The sequence below is a fragment of the Choristoneura fumiferana genome, chromosome 13 (assembly GCF_025370935.1).
Source record: "Choristoneura fumiferana chromosome 13, NRCan_CFum_1, whole genome shotgun sequence".
NCBI lineage: Eukaryota > Metazoa > Arthropoda > Insecta > Lepidoptera > Tortricidae > Choristoneura > Choristoneura fumiferana.
In genome coordinates, this window is record NC_133484.1 from 5,035,758 (window position 1) to 5,057,549 (window position 21,792).

At 38.5% G+C, this 21,792-nt stretch overlaps 2 protein-coding genes across 2 annotated transcripts; both read right to left on the minus strand.

Moving 5' to 3' along the window:
- Positions 1–3: 3 nt before the first annotated feature.
- On the minus strand, positions 4–11,630 carry LOC141433937 (uncharacterized). Its single transcript, XM_074096087.1, has 5 exons — positions 11,472–11,630; positions 7,379–7,538; positions 4,226–4,428; positions 2,240–2,491; positions 4–2,074 (listed from the first exon to the last, which is right to left on the minus strand). The coding sequence occupies exons 1-5, from the start codon at positions 11,500–11,502 to the stop codon at positions 1,896–1,898; spliced, it is 825 nt and encodes a 274-aa protein (XP_073952188.1). The 5' UTR covers positions 11,503–11,630; the 3' UTR covers positions 4–1,895.
- A 1,993-nt stretch (positions 11,631–13,623) lies between these two features.
- LOC141433939 (natterin-3-like) lies at positions 13,624–21,720 on the minus strand. Its single transcript, XM_074096089.1, has 5 exons — positions 21,646–21,720; positions 18,501–18,728; positions 16,825–17,030; positions 15,757–15,900; positions 13,624–14,006 (listed from the first exon to the last, which is right to left on the minus strand). Exons 1-5 carry the CDS (start codon positions 21,650–21,652, stop codon positions 13,920–13,922), a joined length of 672 nt encoding a protein of 223 aa, XP_073952190.1. The 5' UTR covers positions 21,653–21,720; the 3' UTR covers positions 13,624–13,919.
- Positions 21,721–21,792: the final 72 nt, after the last annotated feature.

Consider the following 21,792-nt stretch of genomic DNA (forward strand, 5'->3'; position numbering starts at 1 on the left):
ACACTAACAACACTAAAAAGTACAGAATCCGTGATTAGTGTCGACCTGCACTGATCAAGTAACGCATTGTTTTTTTTTTAATAAAATATGCTACCAAAAGGTTCCTATTCAAGGTAAAATTCGTTTTTTTATGTTTTCACTTATTTTGTAACCTAAAATTTTCAAATGACTTTATAGTCATTTTACATTGATCCCTGTGACAACATGTAAACCTTAGTTTAAAAAAACACAATCGGCATTTTGACATCACGCTATGAGGCCTATATGATTGCAAGTGTCACAGAAGTCATCATAAAATGACACTACCACAAATACTAGATGCAGTTAGATACATTTCATACCACGTTATACGTTTTAAAACACTCACGGATAATAAGACATTACTCGTGACCATAACGCTAGTAGATGCGTCTAAATATCGTGAGCTCGTTGAAGCTAATCGCGGCTTACATGCCGTAGAAAAAAATGTCTAATTTTATACATTTTTATTATTTTATAGAAACTTATGTTTATGATGTGTCGGGCTACTGCAATAATGTACCAAAGATTTAATGCAATTATAAAGAGTATTATTCTGCATTCTTTACTTAGAATGTGATAAAATGAAATAATACTTCCACATTTAAACTAAAACCATAATATTCCTGTTTATTACATAAGTACTTAGTTAGAATATGAAATTTAGCTTTCTTAGACAAAAAGTACGATTAATTAAACAAATGAATATTAATTACTATATTACTTAGGTTCATTAATTTAGTCGTTACTATTATAAATGTTGGGTTCAAAAAGCTGATGTAAATAAACGGCATTTTGACCACCCTATATTTTTACTTAAGTTTATGTTTAATTATACGTAATTAAAATTACTTTTAATTAAGTGTATCTTTATTCATAACATATCACATAAACAATTAAGTACTTAAAAATAAATATAATTTGTCACAACATTTTATGATAACTATTTTAGAATATTCACAAGGGTTCTACTTAGGCTGTGTACATAATGTAAATATATCCATAATTTTGAGGTTACTGCCATAAGATTAAGTTAATTTTAAGAACAAATAATTTGTATAATAAATTCTTTAATTTAAAGATCGTTTAATTGACTCATCCAATGTTAAGGCCACATCCATTTACTGACAATATTTAATTAAACTTATAAAAATTTAAATAATAAATAATAATTAAGTTCGTCATCCATCACAGATATTATAAATTAAATTCAATAATTATTCCTATACCTTATCAAACTAATGAATAGGTTCTGACAGATTTCACTAAAAAAGGCGCCACCAGGCTTTTACGGTAGCCTTATGTGGTAATCATTCTTATACAGCCCACAGAACGTGAGTGTAGTGCTCACTGTCAATTTCTGCGCATGTGACAGCGCATACGCCAATCAGCGCTTACGCTTGCCACACGCACCCACCCCGCGCATGACTCAGTCCCCTGTGATGCCTTATTTTCTACTTTTGCATATTATCGGTCAGTCTGTAATTTTTTTGAGTTGTCAGTCGCGTGCTTTCGGTTGCATAATTTTTGCTGCACTCGGTTTTACATATTATAAAACTTTAGTTTGTGCCACACGGCGACTGAAAATTAGTTGTACACAAATGGGAGTTTTGTATGAAACCAAAATTATGCGGCTTACAATTAGGCCACCCACAATTTAAAAAAATACACTCGTCTGGCTTTCACCCTAGAGTCGCGTATTTTCGGTCGCGTAATTTTGGTTTCGTACAATGTGTACAACTCATTTTGAGTCGCCGTGTGGCACAAACTGGACTTTTATATAAAACCGAACGCGACAGAAATCACGCGACCGAAAATACGCGATTGACTACTCAGAAAATTACGCTCATCTGGCTTCGCACTAACAGTCTCTAAGCCTAACTGCAGGTGTTTTGCTGCGTGCAGCTAACGAAGGGTGGTACCTCACAGGAGCACTTGGTGCATTTCTCTTCGACGATCACCTCGTCTCCAACGGCCAGGGTATCGTTCCCGAAGACGCACTTGGAGCTGACTGCGCGGGTGTTCAGACCGCGGACAACCTTTGTTTCTGATGATGCTGAAAAAAAAATAAGCATCTAAATTTGCATATAAGACACGGATTGGGTTTTAAAAAAACTGTCATCTTCAGAAGATTTTAAAGTTCAGAAGTTTTTTTTTTCAAAATTAAATACAAATTAATGATCAGTATCATTAAGTAGATAGTTACTAGTAAGATACTTACGGCATTTAAACGAAATAGGGCAACTGCGTGTGTTCTTAAAGAACATTGGTGCGCAGTTGTTCAAGATGTTGTTCTGATAATGGATCTCGATTCCGCAGTCAATGTCTCTGCAGTAAGACGGATCAACTGACCCGTTCCACTGCGCCGTGCAGATGCAAGTCTTCATGGTGTTCTTGGGCTCAAAGACTTCGCCTTCTCGGTATATCTTGCCGTCTACTTCACAGGTCTTCAACTTGGCGATAGCGTCTTTTCCTGTTAAAAGAAACAGCTTAGTGAAATGGTTATTTGTAATTCTTTTACCCCATTATTCATGAGCGATTGTTAATTCTGTTTCTGTTAGCTACTTAATTGATAATCTTCTGTTGTTCGCTTTTACTTCAGTTTTGTACTCGTATTCATTTCGGTAACTTGTTATTTGTTACAGTTCTTTGTCAAAAACACAAATGCCTGGAAAATATAAATGGTCAATTTCTGATTCCTTTACATTTCGATTTAGTATTAAGCTTAGTTTAGTAGTATCAAAGTATATCGAACTGCAGGCAGATTGAACAACTAAACGTAGCTTTCTTCTTTGCTTTAGCGTCAGAGACAATTTGTTAACTAGGAATACCTACATATATATTAAGATTTTAGTAGTAGTTTGCAGGTGGTAGGACCTTGTGCAAGGTCCGCCCGGATTGCTACCACCATTTTGCTTGCTAATCCTGCCGTGAAGCAGCAGTGCTTGTACTGTTGTGTTTCGGCGTGGAGAGTAAGACAGCCGGTGAAATTACTGGCACTTGAGTTATCCCATCTTGGGCCTCTAGGTTGGGAACGCATCTGCAATACCCCTGGTGTTGGAGGTGTTTATGGGCGGTGGTGATCTCTTACCATCAGGAGACCCACTTGATCGTTTGCTATCCAGTCGAATAAAAAAAAACCAACTACACAACAACCCTTCGTAACATCTCGCATTCAAAGTTCAATGACTTGGCAAAGAAACACTTCCCTTATTTAAGTCTAATAACAACTTTTGACACGTAGATAGAACGTTGTGTGACACCGTTCATCCTGGTCACACACAGCGGAAGCCTATTGTCTTGCGTGGCGTATCGACTATCAGTCGTAAAATATGAGAACGAGTGCTTCATTATCATACAGAGTACGTGAGAGTGCTTATAAATCTTATACTTATTGACAAATAAGAGACCATTGTGCTCCCATAAAACAATAATATTGACGTAATGATTCGCCGTATTCTAGATAATTGTTAAGTGTTGTTAAAAATCTTGGGCAATTTAACTTAGGCTTAATCTTAGGCAATCAAATCACCAACCCGTCTCGCAATAATGTATCGTACCTTAGTCATTGCTTGCAACTTTGTAAGAACTTCACATCATATCTCGGCTTTTACACGTCCCACTGCCTGACACAGGCCTCCTCTCAGAATGAAAGGGTTTGGGCTGTAGTCCCCACACAGACCCAGAGCAAACGAGAGCTTCAAACACACATTGATTTACTTCGCAGGTTGCGCTGGTTCTCACAATGTTTTCCTCCACCGTAAATGTAATTTGGCCACAGATATAGATTACACTTGATAACGCAAAGACCTCAATCTGTATGAAAACCAACCGTGTCACTTTTTTAAATCTACTGTGACGTCTCAAGAGCGAATTAGCGATGTGAATTCTCCGATGTCCGCGCAAAATCGATTCAAATGCGCCGCCCGCCCGCGCCGTGGGGCTCGAGTCAGTCACTAACCATGATTAGTCAGTTAGCGGTCAGTCTTTGTATGGGGCCAACCCCGACGTTCGGTCGGGGTTCGGACACGCGAAGTAGATGCATTTGCGTAATCTAGTGTAATCTATATCTGAGAGGTGGAAGTCCGGGCTTATAGCTTATGATGATCCTCAGCTTGAGAGCTAGGGCATAAGTCAAACTAGTCTAGGCCTCGAACGAGCTTAGTCCGCCATTGTGTCCAACCATATTATATTGCAATGCACTCACCACACACATTGCCGACGCTGCAGCAAGAATCCACCTCATACACGTTCACGCACTGCTGCAAATCCTTGTCGAACGTCTCCACACAGTCCACTGCCGCACACTCGAACTGCGGCGCGCCGTACACCTGGCAAGTACAGCGCTGGGAGCAAGGGTTCTTCACCAGATTCTGGGGGACCATCGCGTTGGCTGCGTAAGGGACTCCTCTGAAATTGGGAAAAATAAGACTCAAGACTGGATGTAATTTACACAAAAGTTGAGTTGACGTTGTGGTTGAATTTTAGGCGAGAATAAGTTTCTGTTAAAAAAAAACAATTTTAAACAAGCTTTTTTTGTTGACTCTACTTGCATTGTTATCCACCACTGGAACTTGGAAGTGCATGGGTCATAATTAACTTGTAAGATTTGACCTAAAAAACAACAACAACTAACTGAGGCCGTATGCCTAACGTTTCTGACGCTCGCGATCGCAATCAAATGACAGATGTCGCATACAATAACTATCAATACGGTATTTGACAACTCCTGATTTTGCCATATCTTAATATTGTTATGAAAATATAGATATACAGATAGTGTTTAGCGAAGAGAAAATTTAAATCGGTTGAAAATTGGATTTATAGTGATTTTTTGAAAAATCTATATACCTGCCTCTTTCAAACGCTTTTCTCTATGCAGCAAGTATGGCGGTACTGGCGTGTGACGTCACATGCCAGTATGTCGTTCTCTGTCTAATTAACTTTTAATTTATAACTTTGTCATTTGTAAAGGTAGCTCAAAAATTGATTTTCTATTCGATAACAGGCATTGTGTAGTTTTAATTTATAAAACATATACAAAATAGTCAAATACCGTATTGATTGTGATCGCGAGTGTCAGAAACGTTAGACAATACGGCCTCTGGTCAAGATATAAAGAAGCTTGTAAAAGGAAATTTACCTACTGTTGTTCAATACATATTACATTTTAGTTGGTTTTAAAATTAAATTTAGGGAATTGTTTCCACGACACTTCCTGACTAGGTACCTATGTATGCCAATGCCGAGATTAAATAAAACTTTGCACATAGACTTTCTCCTTGTGCGTGTAGTAACAGCTTAAGTGTATCTTCTGCAAATTTTTGAGGAGACAACAAAAATGACGACGGCTTATAGTTTTTAAAAGCATACGAAAAACACATCAAAAAGATGTAAATTGTGTATAAAAGTAAACTGGAAACCATTCATCATTTACTTAAATGATAACGTAAACTCGAGCCTGCCACACAAAACTGTGTCAGTTTTCCAGATTAGGATAACGTGCTCGTGACGAATATCTACATTGTTCAGGGTTTCTCATCTTTATAGTAGTTGCATACTTAAGTAGGTATTTATACATTTAGATATTGATCTCGTAGGGATACAAGATTACAACTACAATTACTTAAGTGCATTACAAGAGCGCGAGAGAGAGAGGCGGATTACTTAGATTACAAGTTGGTAGCTTATTAGTTACAGAATTAAAGTTATACGAAGAGAGATATCGTAAATATTTAGCAACAACTGCAAATATTGTGTTATCATACATCATCGTGCCGTGTGGTGTCGATCGAGAATTGCATCACCCCATCTCTTCCCGTGGGTGTCGTAAGAGGCGACCAAGGGATAAACCGGAGAGGATGAGCAGCAGCGTCTCCGCGAACTATCTGGTATAACTGCGGTCGCCAACCCGCCTGCCAAGCGTGGCGTCTAAGGCATTTTCCCCCCAGAAATTAATCTGAGTGGAGAGCCTTGGGGAGGCCTATGTCGAGCAGTGGACGTCTTTCGGCTGACATGATGATGATGATGATACTTATCAACAGACGTAGGACGTCCACTGTTGGACACAGACCTCCATCATAATTTTATCCCCCATTATTGTGCAATAATTTGTTCCAATAGCGTCGCTTAGCAAACAATACTGCACAGTTGGTAACTTTCTAGCACAAATCTAGGGTGCTGATGTGTTCGCCGATAGATGGCAATTGTTCAAAAAAATATGCAACTAATTGCAATGTGTTTACTTATTATAATGTTGTACATAATAGTTGTACATATGTATATTTAGTTATTGAAATTGTTAAAAAAAGAGAGAAAGAAAATACATTTTTTTAACGCCATAAAAAATTAAAAAAATATCAATAGGTATATTAAAGTATCATCTTAACATTATCACCTTGGTTCATAATGTGAGCCTATAAATATATAAAATAATTAGGTATTAATAAAATAAATAAGTTAAAATTGACCATGTGACGCTTTAAAATCTATATCCTGGTAAGAATTATTGTATAAAATATCACAATCAGTCAATCAATCACCTTGTGCGAAAGCAAAGTATATGCAATTAAGTTCGCGACAAAAACTGGTGTGCTACGGAACCAGATGATATAAATCTTCGTGAGGTCGATGTAGGTATTTCCCAACATATTTCATGCGCGGAGGTCACCTGGTCACTTTTTGTTGACTGTCTCAATTAAGAATCGACAGATACAAAGAGACATTTCTCGGGAATCCACTGAGGTCACGACTAAGGTCGCAAAAAGCGTGGGCTTCATTGCCGTCTGGTTTGACGGAACCGTTTGTTTTGATGATCTGACAATTTGACATTGATGGAGAATTTGCAGCATTAAAGACTATAGTTTAGTAGCTGCCAGGGTTACCCAAATTTCCCCACTTCACTACATCTCTTATTCTTGCCCTCTTTATTCAAGCGTCGCTTTAAGGCGCTTGTCTTTTTTAGTCACGCCATTCTGTAACCGTTATTTGTTATCATTGTTCCATCTTTCCATCATGAAATCCAGCAATCCCAAGCTGATTCTCTGCCCTACGGCATTATAACACTAAGCAGATATCGTTCAACTGACAATAATGGAACATATAACGTGATACTAACCCTTAAAGATGTGCAAGTTGCGGAAAGTTTCCAAAAAGTAGGAAAAGTGCTAGGAAATTTCTGGAAATTTTCCCTTGAAACATAGGAAATTTAAACTTTAAAAATTTAAAACGCAAAGTTTCAATCCCCTTACAAAATTGTGAGAAGTTTCCGAAATTTTACTATACGAAAAATTCCGCAATTTCGGAAAGTTTCCTTTGGCACATCAGTAATTCAGTAGTCCTTAGTATACCCGTATTTTACCTGTAGTAGCACATGGTAGGGTCAGGATGCAGGTCTGGACAGGTGAAGGCCTGCGGGCAGCTGGTGCTGTTGTCGCTGGCAACGGGAGTACACCCCAGCTCCAGGTAGAAGAACGCTACGTCGCACTCGCCCGCCATGTCGCCTCGCGCCACGTCCAGCACTAAACAACCATAGAGTCAAAGTCAAGTCAAAGCGATTCTTACAATGAATATACACTGGGACTGGATACGTGGTATTCAATAAGCTTTTTTTTGCCCGGGGGAAATCTGCTGCAGATACCCCGTCACCCCGATGAGGTAATGTGGGATTTTTACCCACTAAACCCCCGGGATTTTCCTCCTCGCCGCCTTGTCGGCGACGCAGCGGTTCAACGTTATAACTATAACCCGTTACATCGCCAGGGGGTGGTTATCTGTTTCTGGATTCATCTTCTGGGGGAGTCATTCCTGGTCCCCCTTTCCCAACAATGGCGCGCCAGGAACATTTGGCACGCCATTCTACTCAAGTACCTTGCACTTGCGGGTCACGGACATGTCCGTGGCCGTGCCCTGAACCTAACCAACTTAAAAAAGTTAAAAACCCCGACATAGAAATTTAAAAGTTCAATATCTTGCATTGGAGATTAATAAATAGAATACGTAGAGTTAAAATTATCATGAAAATAATTGGAAACTGAATTGTAGCACTATTAGTACTTAAACAAGAAAATATCAATAATTTATGTTAATAGTCTTAGCAATTTATGTTTTAGACTAATCGATAATATAGGTACCGTACCGGATAATAGCCATCAACATACCGGGTGTGGCCTGTAACAGGAGCAAATAACTAAAACATAGATCGTACTCGTCCAAATGGACGATTCGACTTTTAAAAATAATTTAATGTTTAGATTTTCCCTTTTTCACACAAATATATTTTTTAAGACAATCCCAAGACATGGACATTTTGTAATAATTCATTAATACAACGAAGTTCGATTACATCGATATACAAAGTATAAGACCAATTTAAAAATTTCTGAAGCATAATAAACTAGGTAATATTTAATTTAATTTCATTGTTAAAAAAACTTTTATTTCAAATTACTTATTACAATAAACTTTAAAGTTTAATAGAAACAAAAAACTACTTATTTTTAAAAGTCTGAACAATGTCGTTTATTTTGAGTACGGTCTATGTTTTAATTATTTGCTCCTGTTACTGGCGACACCCGGTAAGCCCAATGCATAAACTGTCATGTCGTCTATAAAATAATGCAAATACTGCAATAGGATTGTGTGAAGAGGGTTAAAACCCAGTCAGATTAGATAGGAGTTCATGATTAGTCACACTATCTTCACTCTCTTTTGTTATAATATATATATATATATATATATATAGAATGGTGTCCTTTACTTACATTATAGCAGGTATAATACTGGGTCAATTATATAGGCGAACCACTTACTTACCTTCCTCTACTCTGTACCTTAGTTTATCAATCTACATACAAACAACCTGCTTTGAATGCAGGACGAGATTAAATACAGAGTAATGTATATTGCATTATAGTAGTATGTAAAGTACTTAGTCAGTATGTAAAGTATTTAGTTCATTTAGAACATAGAAGATAGATAGATTATTGTTCGAATAGACGGAGACGGCATCACATTTAACCGTCAGTTAAGACTAATCAATGGATGATGAAACAGGCCCTAAGACACTTGTTACATGCAAATTATATGAGATGACACTAATTTCATTAATCGTATCGTAGGTAATCGTAAATTAGTAACTATCTACATAGATTTTTAACGCTTCAAAATTACTAACTTACTTTTGAACAAGTACTCGTAGGACTAAAGTATATATGGTATTGGGTACATATATAGCGGTTTTTCCAACAGTCAAAATCGACGTTGCCACAGGTAGGTGTATCAAAATACGAAAATAGTTTCTAAATTAATGGCATAGCGCCAGCTCTAGCCCTTGATCAAGTTAGAAAGAAGAACCAAGAATAAGTTGGATAACCCCCGACTTTGTCACTTCAAAGTTCAATGTCTAAGAACCATTGCAAGAAAACCTGGTTTCAAATAAAAAAACGCATTCAAAACGGTTCACCTGTTTAAGAGCTACGGTGCCACAGACAGACACACAGAAACACATAGCGGTCATACTTATAACACCCCTTTTTGGCGCCGGGGGTTAAAAAAAGGCTCTTACTTTTAAGAAACTTTTTTTTCTATGTAAAACTATGATGGCGCCTTTGCCCATCGTAATTTTATTTTGCACTGGAAACTAGAAAATGGCGCCCCTTGCCATCACCACTACCATGACTTTACAGTGACCGTACTCGATAGCGACGGCGTAAATTATTTGTATGGAGAATTATACAGCGCATCTACAAATAATTTACGCCGTCGCTATCGAGTACGGTCACTGTAAACTCATGGTAGTGGTACAGCAGGGCTACTACGAAACTTGAAACTCGAAGTTCGTGTCGTTCGGTCGCTCTCGCTCTCGTATTAAATAGTATAAGTGTCAGAGGGACCGCACGACACGAACTTCGAGTTTCGAGTTTCGTAGTAGTCCTGCTGGCGCCTAGAACCACTCCTCTTGCTCTACCCCAGGGTCACCACTGCTAAATGGTCATCTTGACAAAACCAGCGATAACTTTGAATATACCCATACGGAATAATACATACCGGTACGGAAAGTTAAAAATGTAGTAATGTTTTTGGTACTTAGTTGAATTGAAACGAGAAAATAAGTAGAAAATCTTTAGTCAGCTAGTGTCTTTGAAATTCGATCGCTATTACAGTGTATTTATGTCAGACCTATCATGTACTCTGCGGTCATTTTGAGTACCCTGATCGTGGTCAGAGCTTAATGTGTACCTACACACTGTATAAGTTACCTACTAGTTATAAATTGCAGCAGAATAGTCGATACGATGTTATTATAAATGTGGACATCAGAAGAGAAACGTTGTGTTGTTATGTATTATTTTTAAGCTAATTCCTAGACACGGACTGACGGACGGACATTTTGTAATTCATTAATAAAGCAAAATTTGGTTACATCAATATATAAGACCAATTCTAACATAACTGAAGCATAATAAACTATTATGTCGTCGTAACGTCGTAAAAAACTTTGATTTTAAATTACTTAAGTAGTTATATGTTTAGTTAGTGGTTTTTCGTTAGCTAACAACACATTTTCAATTAGCTATCTGAAAGCTCTACATGCCTGGAGTGACATCGAAACTTATTAAAAAGTCATATTCAATAAGCGATATTACGATACTTACTGGGTGATTCGGGAAACGTGAGCAGGATCAACCTTACACCCTCAATAAATGACAATCGAATGGACCATCAATCATATTTAAGTAATCCATATCGCAGTGACCATGTCCTTAGTAAATAATAATCACTTTTTGTTTTCAACATTGGAAAACCCCCAACTTTGCCGCTTCAAAGTTCAATATCTCAAAAACGGCTGAACCGATTTTGATGAAACATGTCTAAGAACCATCGCTAGAAAACTTGATTTCAAATTAAGAGAACCGCATTCCTTTAAGACCTACGTTGCTACGGAATACAGACAGACGGACACACACGAGAGAGAGAGAGAGAGAGAGAGAGAGAGAGAGAGAGAGAGAGAGAGAGAGAGAGAGAGAGAGAGAGAGCGAGAGTTCGAGTTTCAATAATAAATTAAGATTTCACGCAACACGATTGGTACGATATAGTAACCTTAACTGACTGAATCCAGTGCCCTTAGTGTAAGTTTTCGGTTACAAAATACGTCTCGATCGCGTTCGCATTAAAATCTCAATTGTTATGGAAACACGAACAGCGCCTCTAGCGTAACGTTTGCGATGTTCGTGTTTCCATACAAATGGAGATTTTAACGCAAACGCGATCGAGACATATTTCGTAACCGAAAACTTTTACTAAGGGTAAGGTAGGTTCTGCTCACATCTCCCGTATAAACCTGTATAGTTGAATCTAAAGTCGCGAAGATGTAAGTTTTCCACGGAAAATTACTTGGTTTCTGCAAGAAAAGTACTACTTTAAAGGTTTAGCACCAAATCATAGGTACTTACTGATCACAACAAAACACAGCAAAACCTTCATGGTTCAAATACACTTCCGAGTGAAAAAATCAGTTTCCTTAACGTTTTTGTTTGACAAGTAGGTTAGTTGCCGCGCGCGGTCGGATCGAGTGTCCGGCGTCGAGTGAGATAAACCGCGTTATGTAGTGACACCACGGCCAGCGCGGGCGCAGGTTTGAAGGTGCGCGGTACTAGCGTCAACTTTGGCCTTACTCGCATTAGTAAGTTTCGAGTAGGGAAAACGAGATATACAAAGAAACGTGTAAGTCGAGTGACGATTGTTTTTGTTGATTAAGTATTGTGTAGGTATTGTAGTTTAAAACTGGCACATTGAACAAAAAATCAACCTGCTAGACAGGTATCATCAGCCAAGTATGTGGCTACCACCCTAAAGTTGATAATCGTTTGCATGTCATAAAACAATAATGCCAATAGACGTGTCTGTCAACTTGAAAGTTCGACTTTAGCGACATATCCATTTGATAGGAACTTAATTGTTTAAAAATTGATAGACCAATTATTTGGCTGATGGTACCTGTGTAAGTTCATGAAATACAGTCGCTGGACAAATTACTAAGTTTTAATTCGTTCCCTGATACACTTATACTTGACCGGTTTTTAGGGTTCCGTAGCCAAAATGGCAAAAACGGAACCCTTATAGTTTCGCTATGTCTGTCTGTCTGCTGTCCGTCCGCGGATTTGCTCAGGGAATTAATGCTAGAAAGCTGTAATTTTGCACGAATATATATGTCAACCATGCCGACAAAATGGTATAATAAAAAACTCAAAAAAAAATTTTAGTGACCCACCCAAAGACGTAAAGTGGGGGTGATTTTTTGTCTCATCCAATCATGTAGTGTGGGGTATCGTTGGATAGGTCTTTTAAAATCATTAGCGGGTTGCTAAAACGATTTTTCGATTCAGTGATTTGTTTGCAAAATATTCAACTTTAAAGTGCAAATTTTCATTAAAATCGAGCGTAAACTGTATAACTATTTGTAGTTGATTGTACAACTCTAAAACTATACTGAGATAGGGAGGCATATAGATTCAAGGTCGATTTCTAGTATTTCCATAAGATGTGGGTACAAATCTAGTTAAAAATTCATGGGTCCTAGTGCCATTTGTTCCGTCAAATGTAAAATAGGACTTTATATTGAAATAGGCCTTTTATTCTATGACTATCTTTGTTTTTCTTGTCGTATGTGGGTGTTTTAATATTTATGTATTAGTCAACCAGTTCCTGGTAATAATAGTACATTGTGTCTTAAGGGCGGTAAACAAGGAATTACGAACGAGAGTCTATTAGAAGCCCGAAGTCGAAGACTGAGGGCTTTAATGAGTCGATGTTCGTAATTCTAGTACCGCCCGTGCGACATACAATGTTTTTCATCACATTTGCGAGTAAAATTGTATATTTGTTAAAGAAAAACTAATATTTTTTCAAAAACTCTTGGCAGCGCCAGCCTCCGCGCCGCCCTCATAACGCCATGCAGTATCACACTCATTTACCGACCTTGGGCTTCATGACAAGAAAATTAGTACGGGCAATGACTCATTTACCGACCACGGGTTTCATGACAAGCACATTAAGGTCGAGGGTTTTATTTGGGGGGTTGACCCCAAGGTAGCCTGCATGTTTCGACACTTTTTACGAGCAAGTGTGATGAAAAAATAAATACAGTTATAAATAAATCATAGCTGTCTACCTGCCATGTTATTTGCGATCAGTTGAAACATTTCTCATATATCAACTGTTTTGATACAAGTACTGATAATATGATATTGTAATTTTCTTTCTGTGTACCTGTTCTCTGTATCACTTACTATTTCTGGTGTACAATAAAGAGTCATTGTATTGTATTGTATGCGAGATACTTTCTACCCTTATGCTGTTTTAAGTTATAGGCATTTACGAGTTTACTGCGTTTAAAGAGGTTTATGTCAGATAACCTCCTTGTATGCTTGAACGCCACAATGAACAGTTCGCCACTGCATCCAGCAGCGGTTGTCTGGCCCATTGCTACTTCAACTTGCATAATTCTTCGAGCTACTTATGTCGGTGACTTTAGTTCTTCGGCGTCACGTATTAATATTTCAAATTTAACGTACACTCAGATGAAAATAAATAAAACAATACAACTGTATAAAAATATTTTGTTATATTACTTAGTTGACTGGAAAGCAATATCGTATTTATCTCCAATGGTTATTTAACTGTTTTTTCTGCCTGTGTACTGACTAAACGGATTATTACATACAATATAAACAACATTACCAATCAGACTTGGGCAAAAAAATTACAGTCAAAAACGAAAATATCAAATCAATCAAGTAGTTATGACGTCTTTACACATTACAGACTATGTGTCAATTACTAACAATACTTAAGATTGTTAGGAATTCTGTACAATATCGTGTAAGTAAATGTAACTTAATCTACATGAGCACGAGAACTTCGTATTCGGCAGAGCTCCTCTCTTCGCCGTCGAATGGGTAGTAGCAAGTCTCGTGGCTTGGATGGATCTGCAAATGAAACCAAGTATTAAAACCTCAGTCAGACTTCAATCTAACTAGATGCCGCGAATGTACAACTACGCATGTAAAATGGTGTCTACAACGTATTGGACAAGTCGCAACCTTCAGGGCCGGATTAATCATGTCGGGGCCAAAGGTAATGCAAAAACTCGGGGCCCCTTTCAGCCATTTGAAGATCATCAGCTCTTCTCTTTTCAAGTTCAATATATTCATACGTCGGAAGGATGTATATTTTACGATTGGATTTTCACTCTATGGAACATCTTAAATATGTTTTGTGTGCCCCTAGGCAGTTACCTATTCTGCCTAGTTGTTAATCCGACCCTGTACCTAAGTTGTACCTAAGTAGTAATTTGAATATATAAATAAATTTAAAAAATTAAAAAATGTTGATCAAAATAGATTCTAGATTATTTTATTTTCGTAAAAGTTAACTCGGAACATCATTATTTTTTGTTAACAGAAAAATAACGTGGTGGCCTAGTGGTTTGACTTATCGCTTCTCAAGCAGAGGGTCGTGGGTTCAAACACCGGCTCGCACCTCTGAGCTTCTCGAAATTCATATGCGGAATTACATTTGAAAATTTCCAGGAGCTTTACGGTGAAGGAAAACATCGTGAGGAAACCTGCACAAACCTGCGAAGCAATTCAATGGTGCGTGTGAAGTTCCCAATTCGCACTGGGCCCGTGTGGGAACTATGGCCCAGGCCCTCTTGTTCTGAGAGGACACCATGCCCAGCAGTGGGACGTATATAGGCTGGGATGGATGGAACAGTAAAATAACGCCGTAAAACGCTGAATATGATTGATCCCAAAAGCGCCCGTTTGCTCTCCCCGACTATTTTGCGCTCTTCCCTGCTTCGCGGTTGATTAGAAGTAGGTTTCGTGTGAAGACTATGTCGAATTTCAAGTCTTTCTCCATCACTTTTACCTTTTTGCTCAGAAAATCTTTTGTTTACCGGATACCAAAGTCTCATTATCGCTTGTACCAGAAAGTTCTCTAACTTTTCGCCGAAAATACTTTGCCCAGATGTTTCATTTCTCAATTATTTCATATGGACGGACGATTTTTTGTTGAAACTGTAAGTAGCTTTGTTTATTTAAACAATTAATTTTTACATAAAAATAAAAACATATAAAATTAACTAAAACGGGCTTCCTCTTCCAAAGGCAGCGCAGCGCGGGGCATTGTACCCAAGACGCTGGCGGCGTTGCCTTGTTGCACTGCGTTGCAGTCTTTGGGCGAAGAAAAAGCCTGCTCTTTGGTCGCCAGATACGCCGATTAGTTTGTCCGACACTTCTTTCATAAACTTTTTTGTGTCGGACGACCAAGGCCCAAAGGTTTCGACCGCAAGTGCCGCAAAAAAGTAGTTGTCCTTAAGAAAGGCATATTTGCGGCACTTGACGGTTTGGGCATCGTCTACAGCTGTCCCTGGCTTCCGCGCAGACCGTTGGACGTGGGACGGGGCTAACGTATCCACGCATGTAACATCCCACGCCAACGGCAGCCCCATGCAGACGCCACGGCACCAACGTACAACATACTTATAAAACTTACAGGATAGTCTTGAAATAAATATCCTGAATAGTTTACAGTTTCAGAAAAAAACACGTTCGTCCATATGAAACGATTGGGCAATGAATCATTTGGGAAAAATAGTTTCGGCGAAAAGCCAGAATCCAGTACCAGAAATGGTTGGATCCTAAAATGGGTGATGTCGTGTCAAGAGTGCCTGACCTTGCCAGGAGTGGTGCAGCCGTCGTGGTTGACGCGGCCGAAGTACAGCTTCTCTCCGTCGGCGGTGACGCCCGCCTCCACCGCGCCAGGAGGCACGGCGCCATTTGTCGAGAACTGCCAGGAGAACATCGCCGGTACCAACACCTGCAACGGGAAATACCAGGATTAATACTATCAGTCTTTGCGGGGTGCTGAACGTGAATAAAAATTTGTGTTCAGTTAATGCTGGACAATACGAGTAATTTGCATTAACGTACGTCTACGTAGAGGTAGGTAAATCCTTTAGTCTAGTTACTATCACCTCTTAAAATAATATCTCTATCATCACAAAACAAAATGGAACACTTATAGGATAACTTTGTTCTGTCTGTCCGTCTGTCAAGACGATTTTCTCATGAACACGTGCAAGTGTCAAGCTGATATTAATATCAAATACATTCTATCTGCTACTTACCCCTTGAAACAATGAAAGATCAAACTTCGAAGTCAAAGCAATCAAAAGATAGAGTCATTAAAAAATATGTTTCCATACAAATTGTCATAAGTGAAAAACCTACAGTGTATGGTACTTCTGTTAGTCCTAGCCCATCTTTGAAATTTGGTATGAAAGTATCAATTAAGTATCTCGTATCGTATGTGTTAATAATTTGCACGCCTGCATGCAGGCTGGATACAATGGACAAGAAGACTGTAACACCATTTATACTGTATTCTAGCAAATAAACAATTCTGATTCTTATTCTGATTCGTATCAGTGTAACGAAGCGTGTTTATACGATAAAAAATATCATTAATATTGCTTAGGTCAAATAATTGGTTCGCTGAAGTGGCGTTGGGCTGGCCACGTCTGTCGCAGGACCGATGAACGGTGGAGCAGACGAGTCCTCGAATGGGGACCACGGACGGGAAAACGTAGTGTAGGTCAACCTGAGGCACGGACCTTAAGAGGGTCGCTCGCTGGCGGCGGATGGATGAGAGGGGCTGAAGGCAGAGTGTTGTGGCACGCCATGGAAGAGGCCTACCATGTCCAGCAGTGGACTGCTGTAGGCTGATGATGATGATGCTTACCTCAAACTGATCTTTCAGTATCTCCTCCCCATTATGAGCCACGTAGCACGCGTTCTTTGAGGGTATGACCTTCGCGGGCAGGATGTCGCCCTCATGTGGTGCACGGCCTGCATAGATCTCTTCGCCGTCCGCGTCGGTGCCCACGCGCAGTGCGCCCGGTGGGATGCTGCGCTGGCTGAGGCAAGCTGGGACCCAACGGTATGTACCTGAATACATAAGGGTTGATCAGTATAATTTTTACCATGAACACAAGGGGCCCATGCTCATGAAAACACGATTAGTGCCCATTTTATTCAGTTAATAATGAAACTACAAGTTCACCGTTAAAAGTTCAACTGACTGAGTTCTTAGAATCCTGTTTGTGAAGAAATTTTCAAGTACGTTTTTTTAAATATATATTTTTTGGTATAAATAGCTATCAATTATTAGTATTACTATACAACATCCAACATTCAACAGATTAATCAATTATAGAAATAAAAATCATTAGGTTTTAAATGGCAGAGACTTAACACATTATGTAAACATGACCAATGTATACCAACCTACCTAACAAAAGACCATAAAACAAACGTGCAAACTAATACAACATGAATTGAACAGAAAAATGTGTGTACATCTATGACTAACAGAGTGCTGGTAGAGCGTCGAGAAATAAACTAATCTATGACGTAGCGACAGTGCAATATCAGCTGTTTAAAAGTTTACATAAAGTTAAGAGTATGTGATACAATATACCTAGTGCCATCCACGAAGACGCGTGATTTTGTCAAAATTAGACATTTCATTGTAATAAGAACCATGGCACGCGTCATCGTGAATAACTCTACCTATAACGGTATACTCCAAATTTCCATTTTGCGAGACACAATACAAATAAGCGACGGCCAAAACTCTGTATGGAGTATATTAAACGTATTTGATACAGTAAAATTGTGTTTCATACGCGGAAGGAAAGGAGTAAATCGGTTTGGGAAAGGATTTATAGGAGTCCATAGAGAGGATTGGCCCAACATCGGCAGACAATACAACCCAAGCTAGAGGGAAAGATAACACCTTTAGACATGACTTTATGCCTAATGAGTATATCTTAGTTTATTTTCAATCCTAAAGTGGGAGAGCCTCTACTCTGATATGGATAATACAAAGTTCGACCCTCAACTTGTCATTGAAACAATAAAGGTGTACCTACACTTAAGGTAGCTCACGGAGATTGATAAATAGTTGATTAAATATTTCTGTGAATAGTGAATGAGCAAAAGTTTTATCGATATTTACTGACAATGAGTAATCTCTGGATTAGATTACATTTCGTTGTGCACCAAATACCTAACCTGAATCCTCTTTATTAAAGTTTTAACGGTGATAATACATTTATTTTAAGAACAAACTCTTATTGAAATAGTGCTAGAGATGGTGTAATTAACGAACAGATAACAATTTTGATATCTGGATGTTCTTCTCTTAGAACTTCATATTTTGAATTTAGCTAACGAAGACTAATCCTAACAGACGTTGTTATCAAGTGGGTCAAAGGTGTTATCTCCCCATACCGTGCCCTCTTGTCCACTTTCATAACACTCTCACAAGACCACTGAACCTCAAGAAACTCTTTCAGGAAAGTTTTACTTGCAAGTGGTTTCCTTGAGAGAGGATTACTGCGGATCATGACTTACTCCACGGCAGCTCGACTGTTTCTCCGGGTAGTTCCGGGCCGACATCTTCGGGTGGGCTGTCCACCACTTGGACCGGGTCGTGGTGGGAGGGAGGAGGGTAGGGGTAGAAATATGCGGGGTGGACGGGGTAGTACATGACCCCTGGAGGACCAGGGTACATGTGGGGCGGGTGCCCCGGCGGGGGAGGCGGGCCACCATAACCGTGGTATCCATATCCACCAGGACGTCCTAGATAACATATTTATTGTATAGTGTGAAAGCAATCAGGTAACACAAGTTTTATAAGTAAAGCTTAGCTAGCGAGATCTAAAGGGCAGTATTAAGCCTGGAGGCCCAAAGCTATGTCAGGGCTTCCCCCATTCTCTCCATTCACCACGGTTCTGAGCGGTGTTCTAAGTCATTCCACCAGCGTGCCAACCACTTCATCGCCAGCCAACCAATAGTAGCACTCAGTTTGTGGCTATTTTACAGTCCACCTGCTTGGATCCACGCGGCTGACGTAACCTGCCTAGCTCCATTTACCAAGGGCATGCCAGGAAAAAATGTGCCTTAAGTTTTGCTGGATAAATTAGTCAACGGTATTATTATCGACATATCCTAACGCGTATCATAATGAATATGGCACAGCGTCACGTACCTACAGCTAAAGGAAAATTCAGGAGTACTTGTCTCCAATACTGCCAGGTTTTTTCGGACATTTACTTCCAACAATAAAAAAAATGAATACTTTGATTTTAGACTTCCCTTTTCTCTACTGATTATAATTAGATAGACAGGTATTTTGTCACTAAACGCGTAGCAATTCATTATGTTGTGTAAGAAGGTACGTGTACACGCATGATATTTTGTTTCACTAACACGAGGTATTTTTAGAACGATAAAGATAAATCCAAATTTTATCATTATAAAATTTGAAATTCGAACTAACCGCATTACTGATAACTGTTTCATGTTCCATGGATTATAATGATTAGAGCGAAAAATATTAGTTGGGAATTCCAAACTTAATAACAATTGTTATAAGGTTGATTTATAACTTTAAAGTTTGCTTTATAATTTCAATCTATCGAAACAGCGTACCACTTTACATATTAGGTATTCAAAGCTTCTTAATTATATCTAAGAGATCAATCTTTAAAAAAAAATTATAACAATAAATTGAACCGACTACAAAAAACCATGAAAATATTTTTCTACCAGTCTGAAGTTGGTCGGTGCCTCAGCACGAGCCAGCAGGAGTGGATCTACAGTCACTTTATAAGTGTGTATTGGGCTTCAATCACTCTTTTTTTTTCACGCTTTTTAGTGTAAATAATCTAAGATACAATAGTTTAATAGCAACTGCTCAAGAAAAAGATTGCTTTTTCCGATGCAGAAACGTTAATTATTGAGGAGTCCTGGTGCTTCACCACCCGTTTTACCATATGCATTACGAGGGGCATAAATTGCTAAGCAACTGTATCAAAGTAATTAAAATTTAACCCGTGAAATACTTGTTATTGAGTAGTAACTCCGATGGTCAATTGTGGTCTTCATCATCAGTTCCACTTCACCAAATGATGATTTTCAAGAGCAAATGCACGGGTTACTACTAAATATATCCAATTTACTACAGGTGTCCCTACAACATTTGAAGAGTTCCCTCGATTTCCTTAAGATTCAATCATCAGATCCTGATTTGGTGCTTATGTGACCTAATTGAAGGTATTCCTAGACGAGCGCAAAAAAAAATCAAATCGCTTCATAAGTGACGGAGTTCTGAGGTAACAAACATAAAAAAAACATACAACCGAATTGATAACCTCCTCCTTTTTTGAAGTCGGTTAAAAATACCTACACTCAACAATGTACCTGTAACAGAACATAAAAGAGAGGCTGCTAGGATCTTCTATCATTAGCGTTTCTAGAGAGGGTTATTTTCCAGGGGGGCCTGACCTGGATTTTTGTGTGAAAATATCAGTACCTAGGTATTATATAATTTTGAATCAGAAGCCCAACGGGCTGTTTCGGGGGTAGGCACTAGACCGTACTGGGGTGGGCACGGCTATGCTCATAATAACTACCTAAAAGTACGTAACTTAATTAGGTATATACGTGTCTAAGTGTAGGTACCTTTCTATTCAATTCGGTAAATTCAACACCGTGAAAGTAAATATAACTATATTAAAATAATACCAGTAATTCTCATCGTAAGTCGTAAAATAAAAAATGATTTTTTTTTTTGAAGTTGATGTGAAAATATGTGTTTGAAAAAAAAATGATAGAATAGTGAGGTACTTGGGTCCTTCAGAATTCATTATTCTAAAACTGATTTGGTTTTAAATGTAAATATTTGCAGATGAAAGTGTCTGTTATTTCAGTGCCACGCATCGCCTGCTCATGCGCAGGTTTCGCAATTTACATGATAATGCGCCGCTCGAGGCTGATAAACAAGTCTTCCAGATACTTCTCTTAACTACAAAGAACACAAATAATCTAGATATATTAGACAGGTGCTATTTCATCCTATACTATATGTGCAAATGGTATTTCGTAATCAAATGTAGATTTCAAGAGATGACGAAATAAATCGAAGACGTTTGCTATTTTTTACGAAAATATAGATATTGTTTTAAGATCAGTACGAAAATAACACCAAATACTGACAGCACTATTTAGAGTGTCATAGCGGCACAGCACCACACTTCGTGCTTCATGCGTGCCTCTCCGAGGCTCACGTGAAATATGATAAAGTGTTGGACCAGCACTAGAAACATCGATTGCATTACCGGTATACAGTTTTGCTGCCATAACAACTAGCTGGCCCAAGAAGCAATAAAGTTTCCAATTGCCTACACAACAGATTGTGAACAACTCAAATGCAATTACCAACTCAGATTACTTATTAGAAATGATTATTGTTTTTTCTATCGCTTATATGGAGAGGGCTACATAGGGCAACATAAATTATACTGTGTTCTACTAGAAGTAATTTGGCCGCAACAAACTTGTATTTTCTGACAGACAAAACACTCATTCATGATGAATCCTAGAATCATTGACGTAATGTATCTGGAGAAATCAGGTTAGGAATGAAGGCACTGATCCAATGATAGTTTTCTAGTTCACTAGCGTTATCACTTATCAGTTATAATCAGCCACTTACCTGCCATGTTGAGCGTCTTGTCACGGACTGATGTCTCTGCAGGCGTATCGAAATATTTAACTTACTTCTGACTCATTATGTTATCACTTTATACGTGAATTTTATATATCGCTTACTCTATTTATCGATGACAGCAAATTTACTAAT